This window comes from Geotrypetes seraphini, chromosome 7 (genome assembly GCF_902459505.1).
Source record: "Geotrypetes seraphini chromosome 7, aGeoSer1.1, whole genome shotgun sequence".
In the NCBI taxonomy this organism is placed as follows: domain Eukaryota; kingdom Metazoa; phylum Chordata; class Amphibia; order Gymnophiona; family Dermophiidae; genus Geotrypetes; species Geotrypetes seraphini.
In genome coordinates, this window is record NC_047090.1 from 164,911,142 (window position 1) to 164,931,524 (window position 20,383).

A 20,383-nucleotide genomic window follows, 5' to 3' on the forward strand; every position below is an offset into this window, starting at 1 on the left:
TCAGATTGGTTACATAATGTCAAGTCTGGTGAGACTTGAAACCACAAAGAGTTTCTAAACTTTCTGTACCACGTGGCTCAAGCTTTTAGAGTGCCAGAGGTACAGCAGGGAAGCCAAAGTTGTGCATTTTTTATGCAGCCGAAGTCAGCCAGATGTAGAGAGAGGCTGAGGGAGGACATATGAAAGACTGAAAAAGAGACAGAGACAGGGTGAAGACTGGAATGTACATGAGAAAGAGAGAGATTGAGTGAAGGTTTGGTGTACATTAGAGAATGACACGGCGAGAAAATTCATCACCGTTCCCGTCCCCACGGATAATCGCGGGGAACCATCTCCATGTCATTCTTTAAGGAGAGAGGGAAGAATCAGAGTATGAATGGGCCCAGCCACTGGCCCTCAAGCCTTGCATTGAAGAACGCTGGTGTAGAAGGACTGAGTTTGAGATGGATACTAAAGAACGGCACGGAATGCTTTCCCGTGGTTATCCGCGGGGACGGGAACGGTGATGAATTTTCTCACCGTGTCATTCTCTAGTATACATGAAAGAGAGAGACTGTTAACTTCTGTCTGATGTTCTTTAGAAACAATGTTATTACTCAGAGATGATGATTTGCGTGTTTGGGGGGTCAATTTATTGTACCACACTTTGAACAATCTGGTAAGGTTTGTAATGAATCCCCCCCCCACCCCTTTTAAATAAACGGGGTATCAACAGCTGTGCGGCAAACGCTCCAACGCCTATTAAGTCCCTATGAGTGTTGGAGTGATTACCGCAGCGGCAGCTGCTGCCGTGACTTTGTAAAAGGAGCCTCAAGTTTAATGAAATAAATGAACATAAATTTAAATAATAATGGCTATGTAATATGCTATTTATAGGCAGATTGAAATATCTACTGTACCTGAAAGAAACTCACCTTGGAACCACCACTGGAAAGGCATAAGCTAAATACTAAAATAAATTAAAAAAAAAAAAAAACAATTGGATGGGCAATGCTATTTTCATAGGTGGGTAATAAGTTACTGAGGGATGTAAGCTCAAATAAGCACGTCTCTGAAGATCTTCTATCAATTTGAGCCCCACCAATACCTCTAGCTCAGCAAGGCATATATCTTCTGCGGTTCATAGTCATTTGCGTGCAGGACTTCGGTGTGCTGACATTGTAGTGCAGGCAAATTGGTGCAAGACCCCAGCGTGCCACCTAAAAAGTTACTTTTAAAGAGCTCCGACGCAGGGTGTGAGTTTACTTCATATTCTTCGCATGTCTTTGGGGGGGGGGGGGTGGATTGGAACTAGAGAGTTGCGCGGGGACAGAAATCCCACCCGTCCCCACTCGTCCCCGCCAAAGTCCCCACCCGTCCCCACCCGTCCCCGTGAGGACTCCCACCCGTCCCCACCCGTCCCCGTGAGGAATCCCTCCATCCCCACCCGTCCCCGCGAGGAATCCCCTCCGTCCCCGCCCGTCCCCGTGAGGAATCCCCTACGTCCCCGCCCATCCCTATAAACTACAGAAATAGTTATTTCATTTAATTATGCTACTGAATTAAAGGCTCTGGTAGAAACCCATTTAAAAATAAGCAAAAAGACTTTATTAATTTGGAAATATTAATTGGGAAGAATACATACTTTGTAAACAGGTTTACAAAGTATGTAAATTTTTATCAACACAACTAATATACTACTTTATCCTTAAGCAAAAAAAAAAAAAAAAAGAATTTTTTTCCTACCTTTATTGCCTGGTTTCTGCTTTCTTCATGTTCTCATTCAATTCCTTCCATCCACTGCCTCTCTTCTCTCTGTGTCTTCCATTTGCTCTGTTACTGTGCCTCTCCCTTTCTCCCCCCTCCCAAATTGGTCTGGCACCCATCTTTTTCCCTCCGCTCCCCCCATAGTCTGGCACCTCTGCCTTCTTCCCTGCCAGCGTCTTCTTCCAATTCCCTCTTCCCCATTTCCTTTCAGTGTCCTTCTCCCCCACCATCTTCCCCATGTCCTGTCAGGCAGCATCCTTCTCCCCCCTCTGCCTTCCCCATGTCCTTTCAGCGTCCTTCTCCCCCTTCTGTCTTCCCCATGTCCTTTCAGTGGCCTTCTCCACCCCTGTTTTCCCCATGTCCTTTCAGCGTTCTTTTCCACCCCTTTGTCTTCCCCAGTGCTTTCAGCGGCCTTCTCCCCCCTTAAGCGTCTTTTCTTCTCCACTCCACCTTTCCTCCCTCCCTGCCTCCACCTTTGTGGCGCTTTTGCACCAGACCGACAACAGAACAGGCCTGGTCGGACAAATCTCCCTGTCCTGTAGCCGCGAATCTAAATTACCTTCTTACAGCAGCTGGAGTAGTGAAGCTGCTGTAAGAGGTAATTTAGATTCGCGGCTACAGGGCAGGGAGATTTGTCGGCCGGGCCTGTTGTCGGTCGATCGGGGGACCTGACCGGCTGTGCACATTCTCCGGGGCGGACCGCCCCCTCCCCCCTCTTTCGTACGCCATTGCCTTCTCCCTACCTGCCCTGCCGCACACATCCGACCGGAAGTCTTCCTGATGTCAGCGCTGATGTCGGAGGAAGGGAGGGCTTTGCTTAAGCCCTCCCTCCGACGTCAGCGCTGACATCGGGAAGATTTCCGTTCGGCTGTGTGCTGCGACAGGGCAGGTAAGGAGAAGGAGACTACCCTCGCGGCTCGAGTGCACTGCGATCCAACCCCGCAGGAACCCCGCGACCCTCGGAGGCGTCCCCACGGGATCCCCGCGACCCTAGGGGGCATCCCCACGGGATCCCCGTGACCCAAAGGGGGAACCCGCGGGTCCCGCTGGATTCCCGTCATCCCCGTTCCCGTGCAGCTCTCTAATTGGAACCCTCCATTATAGAGTAAACTTAACTTTTTCCCGATTTTTTAGGAAAAAGTTAAGTTTTCTCTATAATGTGGGAGGTTGCACCCCCACACCCTCCCCCAACGGCAGCGCGAAGAGTATGAAATAAAGTGGGGGGGGTTCCCCCCCACACCCCCCATCAGAGCTCTTTAAAAGTAACTTTTTAGGCAGTGCGCTGGGGTCTTGCGCCGAATTATCTGCACTGCAATGTCGGCGCGCTTTTCTCCCGTCACCATCATCTGCAGGCCTGTCATGACCCCTTAAACAATTGGATGGGGGGGGGGAACTACAAAATTAGATTCACAAATACAAGTATAATCTTTTCAGTTACTAAAGCCCTCTATAACAGGAACTCATTAGAAATGCACTAGAATTTAACATGCTGTGCGCCAGGAGGAGATCAAGAAAACTGAACTTACCATTCTAGAAAGAAATCGTAAATAAAAATGTTGCCACCCACAGCCTGCCTGAATATGTGCCAGTGCCCCAGCAAAAAGCTGTAATAAAGAGAGAGAAAAAAAGGAATTTCAGGTTTATAGCATACATGGCTCATTTGCAATTGGAAATTCTACCTACCTGCCATTGCCATGATCACAAAGCATATTTTGGATAGGATATAGGGATGGGTAGCCTGCTCTACTAATACGTTCCTCATGGATTTCCCTTTGGAAGGGCAGACTGTCACTTGCAGGGGAATAGTTCCAGTATCACCATCACTATTACTACCTAGCATGTACCGTATCTTAGTTATTTTGGGGGGTTTTTTAAGTAATTAACAAATCTTTTTTAAAAATCTCTCATATCACTATCAGAACTGGTTCAACACTATATATGTGAGCCTGTACAATGGATCCCCCTAGTAAAAACAAATAAAGCTGTAAAATGTAATGTTGTAATTCCAAGCAGTTGCTGAGAAAACAGCAAAAAAAAACCCAAAAACCAACTCTCTAGTGCAGGGGTTCTTAATCTGGGGTCCCTGGATAGGTTTCAGGGGGGGTCTGTGAGAGTCAGATAAAAATGAACATTTATATTCACTATTCAGCCCAGTACTGTTGATTTTTCTGGTTTACTTTAAAGTTTAATAATACTTTGTATATATTGTGACATCTAGCTCTCCTACTACCTTTGTCACAGGATTGAGTAGAATAGTAAACCCCTGTGCAGGAGAGCTGACCAGGTTATCTCTGCTGATTATAGCAGCGCTGACCTCCCTTGCACTAGGAATGATGAACTGCCAGGTAGAGCCAGGTAGAGCTCAGAACAGCTGTAGTACACTCTGCCAAGCCTGCTTTTAGCTCAGCTAAAACTTCAGAAGCTAAAAGACTACATATCCCAGAAAGGCAGAGAACCAGCAAGAAGCTGACATGAGGGAGCTTACCAGAGCCCTGAATGGAACTTTGTAAGGAAAGGCCTGGTGTGTTGCTAGCAGTGTTACTTTGCTTTGGGGTATTTTGCTGATAGCAAAGAACTTCTTCTATTGGGGAGGTTTTGTTTTTTGTTGTTTGTGTGCATGATTACCAACACTGCTGTAATAAGATTTGCTGTGGAGAGATAGGCTGGGGAGGGATGTATGCTGTATCATTGCTAGGAGAGGGGATGAGCAAAGCTACTCAGCAGCCTATGCCCCACAGTGGCTCTGAGCCAGCACACACCTGCCTATAGTGATAGAAGACAGGTACAGTGGAACCTTAGTTAACGAGCATAATTCGTTCCAGAAGCATGCTCATAAACCAAATTGCTCGTATATCAAAACAAGTTTCCCCATAGGAAGTAAGGAAAACTCACTTGATAGGTTCCACCTCCTCTCCCCCCCCCCCCCCAGGCCACCGGCGCTGCTCCAACCCCCCCCCCCCCCCAATGACCCCGAGAACCAGCATCGTTCCCCCCCCCACTTGACACGGCATCGCGAACGCCCCCCAAGAACTGGCATTGCACCCCCGTGCTGGAAGCGGCATCCCCCGCCCACCCACGCAGCACCAACCCACAGGACGTGCCGGTGCCAGTCAACGAGGATCTCGCCTCTTGCCTGGGCTGGATGAGATTCTTGGAGAGAACGAGAGCCAGAAGGCCTTGAGCATGCGCAGATGCTCAAGGCCTAGCCCAGGCAAGAGGTAAGATATTCGTTGACTGGCACCAGCATGTCCTGTGGGTTGGTGCTGCATGCCAGATGGGGTAAGGAGCTTGTTTGAGCGGGCGGGGGATGCTGCTTCCAGCACGGGAGTGCGATGCCAATTCTCAGGGGGGCGTTCGTGTGCAGGAGCGATGCCATTTCGAGCGGCGGGGGGAGGGGAGTGTTCGCGGTCAGGGGGAAGCGATGCCAGTTCCAGCGAGGGGGTGGGGGGTGGTGCTCACAAATCAAGCCAACGCTCCATTTGCGAGTCACAATTTGCGAGCATGTTTTGCTCGTCTTACAAAACACTCGCAAACCGCATTACTCGCAAACTGAGGTTTGACTGTATTAGAAACAGTAATTATTTTGGTTTCACCAAGAGGTGGGGTTTTGTTTTTTTGGATTATCTTCAAGAACCTGGCGAAGAGAACTGTATTCTGTTTATAGCAAGTCCAGGAATCTTGCAGGGCTGAGGCCCGTGGGCCAGCCTAAAAACCCTAAGGGGAAGTTTGGACTTCATGTGGGTTTTTTTATTTTTTTTAAGAAGTTTGTTTGCCCTGGTTAGGAGAGTTTGCTGGGCCTAACTGGGAACAAGTCAGTCCAGTGGGAACTGAACTCTGAACATGCTAGCCTAACCCTGACTGAAGGAATTACAAGAAAGTGTTCTATCTGTTTGGATAATATTATTCTTTTGGCTGGACATTCTAATAAACCACGCATTTTTTATTTTTTTTTTTGGGGGGGGGAATATAAAGTGGTTTGAGTGTGGTTTAATGTTGTATGACTTTGCTTTTTCTGAAGGGTCACACCTGTTAGGGTGGCACGCAGTGAACAGTCTTATCACCCTACCCGCTTCCTCGCTACTCAGCACCAGACGGGAGGGTGACAATTATCTTATATGTATGAAACAATCAAGTCTGGATGAATAAAGTACATTATATTAATTGCATGCAAAGTTGTGAATATTTCTGGTTTAAGGAGGTGCATGGTGGCTTTCATCAGTTCTTAAAGAGGTCCCTGACTCAAAAAAGGTTAAGAATCACTGCTCTAGGGTGGTTGGTTTTGTTTTTTGTGTGGTTTGTTGTTTTTTGTTTGTTTGTTTTTTTTGGGGGGGGTAATCCTGTACAAGGACCATACATGTTTTCGGGATAATTTAAGACAGTTCAGACCCGTGCAGGAATTTTCCATCCTAAACAAACATTTCCTGGTTATATAACGACGTCAGTCAATCAATCACCGCAGCCCCAGACCGGATTTGGAACACTTCTCCTCCCCACCGGGCCTGGATCTCACCTTTTCCGGGGGGGCCCAGGGATGTGGTCGTACTTCAGATGCTGGTACTTCACGTAGGCGCAGTAGAGGAGGAAGAGCAGGACCGCAGCGCCCACCAGGAGGCATCCCAGAGCTGCCCACAAAGCCATAATCGGCAGCTCTCGGGGGCAGGCACCCGCACACTCTGATGTCTCGGAAAACCTGTCTTTGTGGCTCTCGGGGGTGGGGAGGGAGGCGAAGAGCCTGTGCTAGTGTCGTGCCTCTTCCCGAGCGGGAGGTTGTCTCTTTTCTGCTCCAGCGCCAGAGGCTGAAGTCAGCGAAGGGAGGGGTCGGACTCGACTGACTGCTCCTCCTCCCATGACGTAGCAGGACCCAGTTCAACTTTCCCTTTCGTTCCCTCCCCGCGCTGTCAAAGATCTCACCGATCCTCCTCTCTGGGTCAGTATTTCCGGAAGCCAATTCCTCGGCGAGAGACAGCAGAGATGCAAAAGGGTCGCTGAAATAAAAGCTGCCACTTAGCCATGTTTTTGAATTTTACGCGCAGAGCGCACTGTCGACTGGTTTTGCTCTGTTTTGAAGCACTTACTGTTGTCTCCCTTTCTGCATTTAAAGGCTCAGCTGCTTTTGGTGTTTTTATATTTCCTTTTTGATTGAGATGGGCAGGATTAAACCCCTTCCCCTCCCCAGTTTTCTTAGAAATAGTTCCCATTTCCTGTTACTGCTTCCATCCCCTGTGAATTTCTGCATCTTATTATCTTGTGCAGTGACCATATGCAGCCAGCAGGGACAACACTTTGATTGAACGTTTTTATTTTTCTTAAATATTATCGGCTTTGCTGTTGCAATTAGAACTTTGAGATTTTTTTTATATGAACTTTAGGATCTTTATGCTTATTTACTGATTGTGCAATTTCTCACAAATTGGGGTAAATAGGTTAAATGTAAATGATTAAACTAGCTGAGAAAAGGAAGTTTCTCTCTCTCACACACGCAGAGGGAATTGTAGAGCCAAGGAGGAAATGGAGCAGGTTTCTGGAAGCAGTAGAGGCAAGATCTAAGATATCCCCTTACAGTACTGGTTGTCCCAAAAGGCTACTACTACTAATCACTTGTATAGCACTGTACATTTTGACATTTATAGACGGTCCCTGCTCAGAAGAGCTTACATTCTAACTTGGACAGACACGACATATAGGTTTAGGGATGCAGAACCCAAGGCGAGAGGAGTTAGGAGTCAAAAGCACTCTCGAAGAGGTGGGCTTTGAACTGGGCCTTGGGCACTGCCAGAGACGGAGCCCGCCATAGGGATTCGGGCAGCTTGTTCCATACATATGGCGTAGCAAGGTAGAAGGGACGGAGTCTGGAGTTGGCAGCCAAAGAGAAGGGCACAGAAAGGAGGGACTTATCAGCTGGGGGGGGGGGAGGTAACAAAGGAGGAGATAAGTGACGAGAGATAGTGAGGGGCAGCCGAGTGAGTGCATTTGTAGGTCAGTAAGAGGAATTTGAATTGTATTCGGAAATGGATGGGAAGCCAATGAAGTGATTTTAGGAGAGGGGTAACGTGAGTAAAGCGGCTCTCCTGGAATATGAGTCATACAGCCGAATTCTGAACGGATTGGAGGGGAGCGAGATGGCTAAGCGGAAGGCCTGAGAGTAGCGAGTTGCAGTAGTCTTAAGTGCGAATTGATGAAGGCTGGATAAGTGATTTGGTAGTGTGCTCTGAGAGGAAGAGTCAGATTTTGGTAACATTATAGAGGAAGAAGCGGCAGGTTTTAGCGATATGTTGAATCTGGGCGGTGAAGGAGAGAGAGGAGTCAAAGATGACTCAAGAGATTACGAGCAGACAAAACAGGAAGGATGAGAGTTTTGTCCTTAGAGACGGAGAACAAGGGAAGTAGAGAGGTGGGTTTAGGCGGGAAGATGAGCAGCTCTGTTTTAGCCATATTCAATTTTAGATGGCGGTGAGACATCCAGGCGGCAATGTCAGACAGGCATGCTGAGACTCAGAAGACATATTTGGCACAGAGAGGTAGATCCATGTACTGTCAAATGTATCTTTATTGTAAACCGCTTCGAACTTCACGGTATAGTGGTATATAAGAAATAAATTATTATTATTATCTCGGAGTTGTCAGCATAGAGGTGATACTGGAAGCCATGGGAGGAGATCAACGCTCCAAGTGAGCATGTGTAGATTGAGAAAAGGAGCGGTCCCAGGACAGAGCCTTGAGGTGCACCAAGCGATGGTGGGAAGGCTGTGGAGGAGGAACCACCATTGCATACACTGAAGGTACCATGGAAGAGATAGGAAGAAAACCAGGAGAGGGCAGAACCCTGGAATCCCAACACGGACAGAGTATCAAGAAGTAGGTGATGATCAACAGTACCAAAGGCAGTAGACAGATCGAGAAGGATGAGGATTGAGTAGAGGCCTTTGCATCTGGCCAAGAACGGGTCACTGGAAACTTTAGTAAGGGCAGTTTCCGTGGAATGCAGCGGGCGAAAGCCTGACTGAAGCGGATCCAGAATGGCATGGGATAAGAGGCAGTCCAAGCAATGGCGGTGAACAGGATGTGCAAGTAAATTGGATAAGGGGAGGAGATGGGGGGCGATAGTTGGAGGGACACGTGGGGTCCAGTGAGGGTTTCTTGAGGAGGAGTGTGACAACGGCATGTTTGAAGGCATCAGGGATAGTTGCAGTGGAGAGCGCTAGGTTGAAGGCAAGAAACTGTAAGGACTGGAGATACAGACGAGAGCCAGCTGCATGCTTGTTTTTTTTAAAGTTGATTGTATTTAATAAAATCTGCTTTATCCCAGGTTGATGTGTATGGTTCCTTCCTTACTTTCTCTCTGCTGGAATGGTGTGGAATGCAGGTCCAATGTTTTTGTTTGTTTTTTTAATTTATTCAACAGTAATGACAACTAAACTTCAAAACACAATTTTATTTATTTATTTATTCATTCAATTTTCTATACCAGGGGTAGGCAATTCCGGTCCTTGAGAGCCACAGGTAGGTCAGGATTTCCTCACTGAATATGCATGAGATACATTTGCATCCCAAGGAGGCGGTGCATGCAAATCCATCTCATACATATTCATTGTGGATATTCTGAAAACCTGACCTGCCTGTGGCTCTCGAGGACCAGAATTGCCTACCCCTGTTCTATACCAGGGGTGTCAAATGTCAGTCCTCGAGGGCCGCAGTCAGTCAGGTTTTCCCCAACGAATATGCACGAGATCTATTTGCTTGCACTGCTTTCATTCTATGCTAATAGATCTCGTGCATATTCATTGGGGAAATCCTGAAAACCCGACTGGATTGCGGCCCTTGAGGACTGACATTTGACACCCGTGTTCTATACCATTCTCCCAGGAGAGCTCAGAGCAGTTTATATTTACATGAATTTATTCAGGGGTGCCAGCATATTTCCCTGTCTGTCCTGGGGGGCTCACAATCTTATCTAATGTACCTGGGGCAATGGGAGACGAGTTGGCCTGCTCAGGGTCACAGGGGACAATGTGGGCTTGAACCCACAACCACAGGGTGCCGAGGCTGTAGTTATAACCCCTGCACCACACTCTCAGACACTTTATGGTAGAAAATAGCAAGGCAACCATTGATAAGAGATGGCAAACATAGTAAACAAAGCATGGCAAAACCTAAAATGACAAAACATGATATGGTGAGCGTAGCACGGCCGTCATAGTATTACAAGCATGGCTGACAGAAACATGACTGAGCAGGGATGATGTGCATCTATCAAAGAAGGGAAGAAGTGTTTTTGCCAGCAGGCTAGCTAATCTACTGAAGAGGGCTCCGGAGTAATTTAAGGAAATACGTTTTTTACAGAAAGGGTGGTAGATGCGTGGAACAGTCTCCCGGAAGAGGTGGTGGAGACAGAGACTGTGTCTGAATTCAAAAGGGCCTGGGATAGGCACGTGGGATCTCTCAGAGATCGAGATAATGGATCCTGCGGATGGGGTCGGGGTGTCCACCCCCGGTGCAGATCCTAGGGGTGCTCCTTCAATCCCTTTTTATATAGGAGTTGGGTGTTAAAAAAAAGATCGGCCCTGGGTGTCACCTACCCTAGGTACCCCACTGATCTCTAAACTACCATAGAAACCTAATGTGCCTTACTTCTGTGGCTATGAAACCAAGGCTATGCTTTCATTGACTCTGTAAGCCAAATTAGTCAGTAGGATACATTTAAAAACATATGGGGCTGAGAAGAAAAACTTGGACTCCCCAATCTACATCTTCACCCTGCAAAAATTCCTAGTAGCCTAGTGGGCCCCAGGACACCCCCCCCCCCCCGCCAACTTCCCCTTCAGGGCTATCTGGTTCAGGGCATTGAACAGACATAACTCCTTGACCAGAAAGCCTACATACAGCTAAACCCCTCACTCCCTGACCAATAATACTTACCTGGAGTGGGGAAATAGAAACACGAAGGCAGATAAAGGCCGAATGGCTCATCCAGTCTGCCCATCCACAATATCCAGCGGCGTCCTATTATCATCTTGAAAATTGACAGCATATGACCCCTAGTGAAGCTCTGAGATGCAGCACTAGGGGTCAGGCACCGCCATTTTCCAAAATGGCAGAGAGACCAGAAGGATACCTCCCCAGATCAGTTGAGCATTATTGATCCGGAGGGGGGGGGGGGGTCAGGTTGTGTGGAGGCTCCCTGGTCAAGGGGCTTTTGTCTGCTCTGTGCCCCAATCTGAAATAAAGATCCTGCTCCAAAGGGAAATATTTTTTTAAATGTGACAAAATTCAGTGCAGTTTCTTACATCACAGAGCAATTTCCAACTCCACTATCCTTTTATCACAGTGGTCCTCAACCCAGTCGAGGTTTCAGGATATTCACAATGAATATGCATGAGGTAGACTTGCATATAATAGAAGCAGGGCATGAAATTATATCTCATGCATATTCAAAATGGATACCTTGGGAACCAGACTGACTAGATGTAGCCTGAAGATTGGGTTGAGGATCCCGGCACTAAAGGAAGGTAAAGGGGATGGGACTTGATATACTCAGTGGCGTAGTAAGGGTGAGCAGCGTCCTGGACGGTGGCGCTCCTCCCCCCCTTCCCTTTCATCGTACCTTTTTAAACTTCTCTGGCATGAGCAGCATGCGCACGTCAGTGTCGGCTCGCCCTTTGACGCCACTTCCTTGGCGTGGGTCCTGGAAGCGACGTCGGAGCGCCGATGCTGACGTGGGCAGCAACCTTGCGCCAGGGAGGAAGAAGGGTGCCATGCCCTTAGCAAAATAGGCATCCGGGGCGGACTGCCCCCATGTCTCCCCCCCCCCTTACAACACCACTGGATATACTGCTTTTTCTATGTGGTTTACAGGGGGAAATGAAGTGTTAAGTGACTTGCCCAGAGTCACAAGCGAATCAAACTCCCAACCTCACGCTGCTGAGGCAACTGATCGCGCCACTAGGCCGCTCCTCCACTTCTAATTTGTTGCATAGTCTCCAATGTCACTATTAAAACCGTTCTCCCTTCCCTTATCCACGGTGGGCACTGCCCCAGTCTTCTCATACGCCCAATGCATAACCATAATCCAAATGCTATCTCCGCAAAATTCTTTTGCTTTGGTGCGTGGCTCTAATTCATTTTGGAAGACACATTCTTCAGTTCATCAAGATGCATGCCACACCAGCAAGAGGACGGAGCGTGTGCAGCCAGGATTTTTATTAAGTAGCTTGTTCCCTTAATCATTCCTCCTCAGTATACATTCACTGTTCTTTACCATGCAAGCCCATACAAAAGCCTAGATGGCAAATAGCACAATATTCATTCATTCAATTTTTCTATACTGTTCTTCCAGGAAAGCTCAGAACAGTTTACATGAATTTATTCAGGTACTCAAGCATTTTTCCCTGTCTGTCCTGGTGGGCTCACAATCTATTTAATGTACCTGGGGCAATGGGGGGGATTAAGTGACTTGCCCAGGGTCACAAGGAGCAGCGTGGGTTTGAACCCACAACCCCAGGGTGCTGAGGCTGTAGCTTTAACCGCTGCGCCACACTCTTCCCCTCTAGACTCAGCGCAAGGTTCATGACCGTCTCTGGAGCTTGTACTGTGTTAAATATTTGCTAATGTTGGCTAAAAGTCAAAGACAAGATTTGTCCAAGCTACCTGCTGTGAGTCTCTGTTTCCACAGGTTAATTGTTCCTAGTTTTCACTTTCTGAACGACCACATACAACGCCGGCATCTTCCTGATGAGAGCAGTTATGTAAACCCACATTAGCATGCTTACATTCCAGTAAGTTTTTTTCCTTTCCAGTGCACTGAACATCGTCGAGCAGAATCTTTAGGGAGTGACCTTCCCCGAACTCAGCTTGCGTGCTTGCCCGGATCACAGAGGGAAACCCTAGCTGGCGACACACCACGGCTGCCGCCTTTGTGTTCCACAAGTCGTCGCACACCGTGCCCCAGGCTCCGTTAATAAAAACTTCAACCCGCCCTCGGTCAGTTCTGCCCCGAGGGTCAACCAACCGCACTGTGCCATTCCGGGGTTCCGAAGGGCTAGTCCTGGAGGCCGAACCCCCTCTGGATCTGTTTTTCTTTCCCTGTCTCCTCCTCTCTCCACTTTTTCCATCTTTCCTGGGCTTTGGAGGTTTTGTGCTCGGCCTGCTGGCCGGGGAGACCCCTCGCCGTCTCTCTTCATTTCTTAGAAGTTGCAGGAGCTGAGCCAACCAATCAGGCGTAGTGCTCTGGGGCGGCTGTGCGGTAGGTCTGACCCTTTCAGGGACTTCGGGGGTTGGTTTCACCGGAGGGCGTGCGGTCGGTATTATTAGCTCTGGGGAAATAAAGCAAAAATAGCTGTCAGAGGCAGAATGTAAGGAAACAATCACAGGATGATCTGAATGGGTGTTCATGGTTCTCTTTCACAGTTACATTTTCTAAAAATAGTTTCTACTAGTAACATAGTAAATGTCAGCTGATAAAGACCTGAACGGTCCATCCAGTCTGCCCATTAGTTATATCCATTAAAAATACATGATTAAATTAACTTGTTTCTTCTTTGATATTTCTGGGTATTGTTCTAGGTTCCAACTGCTGAAGTTGCCACCTAATCAAGCCATTGTGACATCACTGCTGAGGCTGACTCTTGGGCATTAGTGGAATGAGGCATTATGACATCACAATCTAAGCTCTGGAATGTTGCTACTCTTTGGGTTTCTGCCAGATAACATAGTAAATGACGGCAGATAAAGACCTGAAAGGTCCATCCAGTCTGCCCATTAGTTAAACCCATTACAAATACATGATTAAATTAAATTGTCTCTTCTTTGATATTTCTGGGTCATAGGCTGTAAAGTCCACTTGGTATTGTCCAAGGTTCCAAATGCTGAAGTTGCCATCCAAGCTCACTCCAGCCTATCCTACCATCCTGTTTGCAGGATATTTACCATAAAGTCTGGCCAGTAGCATCCTTATGTTCCAAGTAAATGGAGTTCTCATTGATGCCCTCCCCAGACCAATGCAATACCAAATCATCACATGTGTTCCTTTAACATGCACAGTTATTAAAAAAAACCAAAAAACCTCCCTTCACTGGTAAATATAAAGTAGCATAGCATTAACAGACTACCGTATATACTCGAATATAAGACGAGATTTTGGGGCCAAAAAATGGCCCATAAATGGGGGTCTCGTCCTATTTTTGGCTCATCACTCAACCCCTCACCGACTTGATGCAGGCCTCTGATACGCTGCGACAGGAGGGATCCCTCGCATCTCCTGTCCCGGCCCGGCCGATACTAATTTTTTTTACCCCCCCCCTCCCACCGCGTACCTTTTCTGTTATACCTGGTAGTCCAGCGGTGTAAGGGCAGGACCACGCTCCTGCCCTGCGCACCTCCTTCCGGGCTCCGGGCTCATGATGCACAGGCACGCAGGAGCAAACTTCTCGAGCTCCCATGTGGCCCTGCGCTACTTGTTGAATGGCTCCCGCCAGTTCTCGCAGGACCTGGCGGTAGCCATTCAGTGAGCGGCGCAGGGCCACACAGGAGCTTGAGAAGCTTGCTCCTACGTGCCTGTGTGCTGCGAGCCCCGAAGGAGGTGCACAGTCCTGCCCTTACGCCGCTGGACCACCAGAGAAAACAGACAAGGTACGCCGGGGACGGGATGGGGGGGGGTTATTTGTATTGGCCCAGCCGGGACAGGAGACGGGAGGGATCTCTCCTGTCCCGACCTACTACTAGATCACCGGCGGTGGGACAGGGTGCAGAGCCTGGCAGGGAGGGGGGACAGGGTGAAGAGCAGAGCCTGGCACGTAGTGAGGGGGGCTGGTAGCATAGCCTGGCAGGGAGGGGGGGCTGACTGCATAGCCTGGTTGGGCAGGGAGGGAAGGGAGCTGGCTGCAGAACTTTGCAGGGCAGGGAGGGAAGGGGCCTGGTTGCAGAACTTGGCAGCGAGGGGGGCTGAGTGCAAAGCCTGGCAGGGGAGGGCGTGAAGGAGAAGACACTGGGTGCAGATTCTGGCAGGGCATGGCACTTGAATATTAAGCCCCCATCTTATACTCGAGTCAACCATTTTTCCTCCTTTTGAGGGGAGGGAGTCTCGACTTATATTCGGATTGACTTATATTCGAGTATATACGGTAAGCAGTTTTAGAAACCTGCAAAATTCAGTTTGCTGTTCTGCAGAGCACTAGAAGCATCACAGATAGAAGGAACTCAGGCTTAGAAATGAACTGCCTCTTGTACAGGACCATTGCTAGACATCCTGAGGCCTGAGGCAGGAATTTCAAAACGGGGGCATCAAAGTCTAAGGCAGGGGTTCTTAACCAGATGTGCAGGAAGAGGTTCAATGGATTGCTAAGGGTCTTGAAATCAGAGACAATTCCGGAGGCCAGATAAAAAAAGGATGGAGTCGGTCCAGAGGAAGGCCACTAAAATGGTATGTGATCTTTGTCATAAGGCGTACCTTAACACTGTCTCTTCCCTCCCCTCCCGTTACCTCTTTCCTTCTCAAAATTAGGTTCACTTCTCCTGCTGGTGACACATACTCATATGCAAAATTTTTTTTTGGAAGTGTGGGGATACAAGTTTGCTTAAAAAAAAAAAAAAAGTTGAGCAACACAGTCCTGTAATTCACTAATCACAAAGTGCATTTTGTGCTCCCTGTCCTCCAGGAACCACAAGAACAAATATCTGTACACATATTTATGGACGTTTCCAGATGACCTGCCCAACAGCGAGCTGCCACAATGAGAAGTTGAGAACTCACTTTCCTTTGGCACAAAGTCAATGGCTTTACTTTTCACTCTGACCGGCAGAGGTTCAAAGTGACATCTTCCTGGCGGTGCCCTCCTACAAGAACGAGAAAACAGGTGGCAACATAACTTTCTGTTCAAAAGCGGCCTGTTTTCGTGCAAGCACACAAGTTTTCTGTTCATTTCCCAGGGAAGGTCGCAGCAACAGAGCTAAAAGTTAGAGAATGGAATGGGGACAAAATTTGTCCACATCCCGTCCCCGTGGGTTCTGTCCCCCGTTCCTACCCCATCCCCGCAGGCTCCATCTCTGTCCCTGCGAGCTCTGTGCCCATCCCCGCCTCTGCGGGCTTTGTCCTCATTTGCACAAGCCTCAAACACTTATGGTTTTATATTTACAACTTTTTATTAAACTATAAAAAAAGAACAATATTCTATACAACTGTTTATAAATCAGAAATAGAGCCTTCCATTTTGATCTGGTTTTGGTACAACCTTCTCAAAGATTCAGTTGCCTATCCCCCCTTTTATTAAGTCATAGTAGAGGTATCTACCATGGCCTGGACCACTAAATGCTCAGACGCTCATATGCACTAAAATACATTTATTTGTAAAGTATGTAATGTTCAGTGAGGGAAAAAAAAAAAAAATCTTACGTTGACTAGAATTCTTGAAACAAAAAAACCTGCATTTATCCAGAAAACATCTTTTCATGCTTAACAAGTTTTGGACCTCATCTCTTCAATTGTCTCCAATACATTAATATATTTGGAGGTATTTGGCTCTTACATCTCATCTTCTTTCCTCTCCTCTAAAATTTGCACATCTGGTACAGCTGGAGTGAGAGGAGCTATAAGTTATGTCACTTAGAAGAAGAAAGCCTGTCACATGAAAGTGTGTGGCGAAGTGGTTAGAGCTACAGCCTTAGCACCCTGAGGTTGTGGGTTCAAATCCCTTGCTGCTTCTTGTGACCCTGGGCAATTCACTTAATCCCCTCATCGCCCCAGGTACACTAGATTAGAGAGTTGCGCGGGGACAGAATCCCACCCGTCCCCGTCAGGATCCTCTACGTCCCCACCCATCCCTACCCGTCCCCATAAAAAGCAGCAATTACTTCTGACAGGATCATCAATTCCACAGTTTCTTTTGTGTTTGCGCTGCTGTTTTCCTTGTGGAATCTCTTTGGTGGAACCCTTTTTTTTTGTTTTCTGTTCAGGTAATTAACTTATAAACCCCCTCTTTTACTAAGGCTGACTTGTCCATTATATTATATGGACGAACCCTGCTTCCAAAGCCTTCCATCCCCGTGGGAGTCCCGTTGGCTAGAGGGGGTCCCCGTGAGAGTTCCGTAGGCCAGAGGGGGGGTCCCCGTTCGAGTCCCGTGGGTTAGGGGGGATTCCCGCGATCCCAGTTCCCATGCAGACCTCTACACTAGATAGAGTTTCAGCCTGCCGGGACAGGCAGGGAAATATGATAAAGTACCTGAATTTAAAACCACTTAGGATATAAGTGGTATATAAATAAATAATCTCAAAATGGACAATCAAGTCTTACCGTGAGGGGTCCACAATTTTATAAATCACACCACTAGGAGATGTTGCACTTGCAATCCCAGTTGACATGAAGTAAAGTTCTCCTTGGAAAAAAAATAAAAGAGAGAAAAGAATAAGAGCCATAAAATATCTGAATAGCATCCCAGTGTTTTCCAGCCGACCAGCCAAATGTCCTGAGCCGGTGCCAGGGGATGAAGCATGCCGCCCCGCAGGAGATTGCACACACATATATACACATTTTTTTCAGATCAAAAGTAATAATACTCTCTTTCATATTTTAATTCTGCTGGATAGCAAGAAAAGCAAGCACATAGATTTATATCCAGCACAACCAATCCCAACCCAATATCCAACACCCTATTTACCCTTAGATCTCTCTAATGCTCTTTTATCTACCAAACGTTATCTAAAACCCATAATTTCACCCTATTCTTATCTCCTAAAGACCTCCACTTCCCTTTGGTAACTCTTTTACCCAATATATATTACCTTAAAAATTCTATGTCATCGCTTATTCTATTCCTTCAAATTTTGAATGTAATTTTGTTTTAGTTTGGATGTAATCTGCCTTGAACCGCAAGGTAATGGCGGAATAGAAATCACTAATGTAATGTATATCATAGTACAAGGAGAGGCTCTTAATCTAGTCTAGTCTTCAGTTTATATACCGGGTCATCTAACAGAGCTCGACTCAGTTCGCAGATAATTAAAGACCAGAATACAGAACAAGAAGCGAACATGAAAAAATAATAGTAAAGTGCTATCAATTCATCAGTTCAGTAGGTAAGCCATTAAGAGATTGTGTAGAGTTTTTAGGACTTTACAAAATTGTTGTAGCTGACCTATCAATCTAACAGAGTCAGGGAGTCTTAATTCTGGTCCTCAAGGGCCACACGTGGTTTCAGGGTGACCAGGCTATGCAACGCTAGTCTACTTTTGACTTTTACATTACATTACATTACTGATTTCTATTCCGCCTCAACCTTGCAGTTCTGGGCGGATTACAAAAGAGACAACTGGACATTTCCAGGATAATTACAGAGAGAATTCTGGTCATTTCCAGGAGAAGTTACAAGAATAATGGAGCTGTATATTTCAAGAGCTACAAGATGCTGTACAAATAGGAAATAGTGCAGATCCAGTATATATACCGTTAGGGAAGCAGTTGACATGCTTGAGGCTAAAGAGAAGGGAACTGGTGAAGGGGGGAGGAGGGGGGAGTTGCGTTGAGGGGGGTCTGTTTGGGGTTAAGCCATCTGTATAAATTTTTTGAATAGGTGGGTTTTGATTTCTTTGCGAAAATATTTGTAGTTGTTTGTTGTTATCAGCAGGTTGGAGATAGTGTGGTCCTAAATGCAAATATTTCCAAAGAACTGTTGCTATGAATCTCCAGATCCTTTTGCTCGTCCTGCTGAGAATCCCAGGTGTAGACTACGACACTTTTTATGCTGTAGTACACAAGCTTCCAAGAACATCTGCATCCTTTCTTTAAATCTCTCTCACATCAAGCTAAGGAGATGCGCTGTGAAAGATAAGTCACAGAGCTACAATGTCCGAAAGGGTCGCATCACAGATACCGCGATTTCCTTGTTAAAATGTACAACGTCCAACTGTGGGAATTTCTGTTTACAGCCGCTTCAGTCTCGTCAATAGCTGTTCAGTTTCTCAGTTACTGAGAAACAAAAGAAGGAGCATAGGTTTTCCCCCTAAGAGACCCACTTCCACCAGCTGCTTCAGGAAATCTCTGTGCAGACGTCAGGCGTTTTGGCCCAAATGTTTTGGGGTTTTTTTCTGTTTGGAAGTCAGCAGCCTAACCTCGCCTCACTCTCATAACTAAAAGGCTGTTATGTGCTGCTGCCTAGCAGCCTGAACAAAATTCAGAGCTAGAGAATGGCACAGGGACAAATTTTCCCCCATCCCCGCAGGAACTCATTTTCCCATCCCTTCCCGGCGAGTTCTTTTGCTGTCCCTGCCCCATCCCTGCAAGCTCTGTCCTCTTCTGCACAAGCCTCAAACACTGTAAAATCATAAGTGTTTTTATGAGAGCTTATATTTCTCAAGTTCAGGCTTTACATTTTGGTTGTGTTGAGACAAGAGTATGCCTAAAATGTAAAAAAAAAAAAATGGATAATACATTGGGTCATGCTTTTTGGTTGTATCCCAAAATTCAGAAATTTTGGAATTTTGTTTGTGTTTTTCTTGGATCATTTATTTCTAGAATTGTGGTTCCTTCCCCCCAGATGGTATTACCGTATTTTCACGTAGATAACGCGCACCCGTGTAAAACGCGCACACGGGTATAGCACGCGAAAAACACAAATTTATGTACAGAAATTTTTATATACCGCGCACACCCGTATACCGCGCATGCTGCCCGACTCTCTTTTCGCCCGCCCTGACTCTCCTCTGGCCACCCCAACTCTCCTTTCGCCCGCCCCGACTCTCCTCTCCCCCTTGAAGTCCTGTCCCCACCCTGAAAGCCTGATGCCCCCCCAACGTCCGATTCACCCCCCCCCCGCAGGACCGCTCGCACCCCCACCCCGAAGGACCGCTCGCACGCACCCGCAAGCCTATTCTGATTGGCCCAGGCGCCTTAGGCCCCACCAGTAGGCGGAGCTTTGGGACGGATGGGCCAATCCGGCCTCATTCCGTTGTTGGCTGCCTGCCGGACAGGCGAGTTTGACTCCCGTCTGTCCGGCCAACTACACAAAGGTACGGGGAAGGGGGGTGGGGGTATCGTGGGGGTCAGCCAGGGGGTCACGGGTCGGTTGGGGGGGGCGGTCAGAGGTTCTTGGGGGGGCGGTCGTTGGGGGAGGGGGGTTTGCGTCGAGGGCAGGAGGGCCTGGGATCCCTCCTGCCCGTAATGTAGTGCGGGGTGGGGATAGGGGGTCGCCGTGGCCAGGAGGGTTTGGGCTCCCTCCTGGCCCGAACAACTAGCGGGGGGGGGGGGGGGTCGCCAGGGCCAGGAGGACTTGGGCTTCCTCCTGGCCCGATATTGTCGGGGAGTTGGGGAGTCAGCGGGGCAAGAGGGCTTGGGCTCCCTTTTGCCCCGATCATGTCGGGGAGTCAGGTCTTGAGCTCCCTCTTGCCCCTCTTGCCCCCGTGTTGGGGGTGCCGCGGTTGGCTGGGGCAAGAGGGCTTGAGCTCCCTCTTGCCCCGATCGTGTCGGGTGTCGGGACCGCCAAGAGGAAGCAGCAGGACACCGGTAGGAGCTTCTACATGATGGGGGGGGGGGGGGTCGGGAGGCTGTGGGGGTGCGAGCGGTCCTTCATGGTGGGGGTGCGGGTGGGAGTGCGTGCGAGCGGTCCTTCGGGGTGGGGGTGCGGGTGCATGCGAGCGGTCCTTCGGGGTGGGGGT

General features: G+C 47.9%; 2 protein-coding genes across 3 annotated transcripts in view; both read right to left on the reverse strand.

Moving 5' to 3' along the window:
* LOC117363605 (cholesterol 24-hydroxylase) overlaps positions 1-6,645 on the reverse strand; it is a 55,337-nt gene extending 48,692 nt beyond the window's left edge. The window contains exons 1-2 of the mRNA XM_033951651.1: positions 6,257-6,645; positions 3,273-3,350 (exon numbers count right to left, since the gene is read on the reverse strand). Coding sequence (XP_033807542.1) covers positions 3,273-3,350; positions 6,257-6,384 — 206 coding nt within the window. The 5' untranslated portion in view covers positions 6,385-6,645. The remainder of the gene's footprint in view (positions 1-3,272; positions 3,351-6,256) is intronic.
* A 3,904-nt stretch (positions 6,646-10,549) lies between these two features.
* HHIPL1 (HHIP like 1) overlaps positions 10,550-20,383 on the reverse strand; it is a 57,395-nt gene continuing 47,561 nt past the window's right edge. For both annotated transcript variants that reach the window (XM_033952844.1, XM_033952843.1), the window contains exons 7-9: positions 17,028-17,109; positions 15,491-15,573; positions 10,550-13,055 (exon numbers count right to left, since the gene is read on the reverse strand). In XM_033952844.1, the coding sequence (XP_033808735.1) occupies positions 12,427-13,055; positions 15,491-15,573; positions 17,028-17,109 (794 nt within the window). In that variant the 3' untranslated portion in view covers positions 10,550-12,426. The remainder of the gene's footprint in view (positions 13,056-15,490; positions 15,574-17,027; positions 17,110-20,383) is intronic.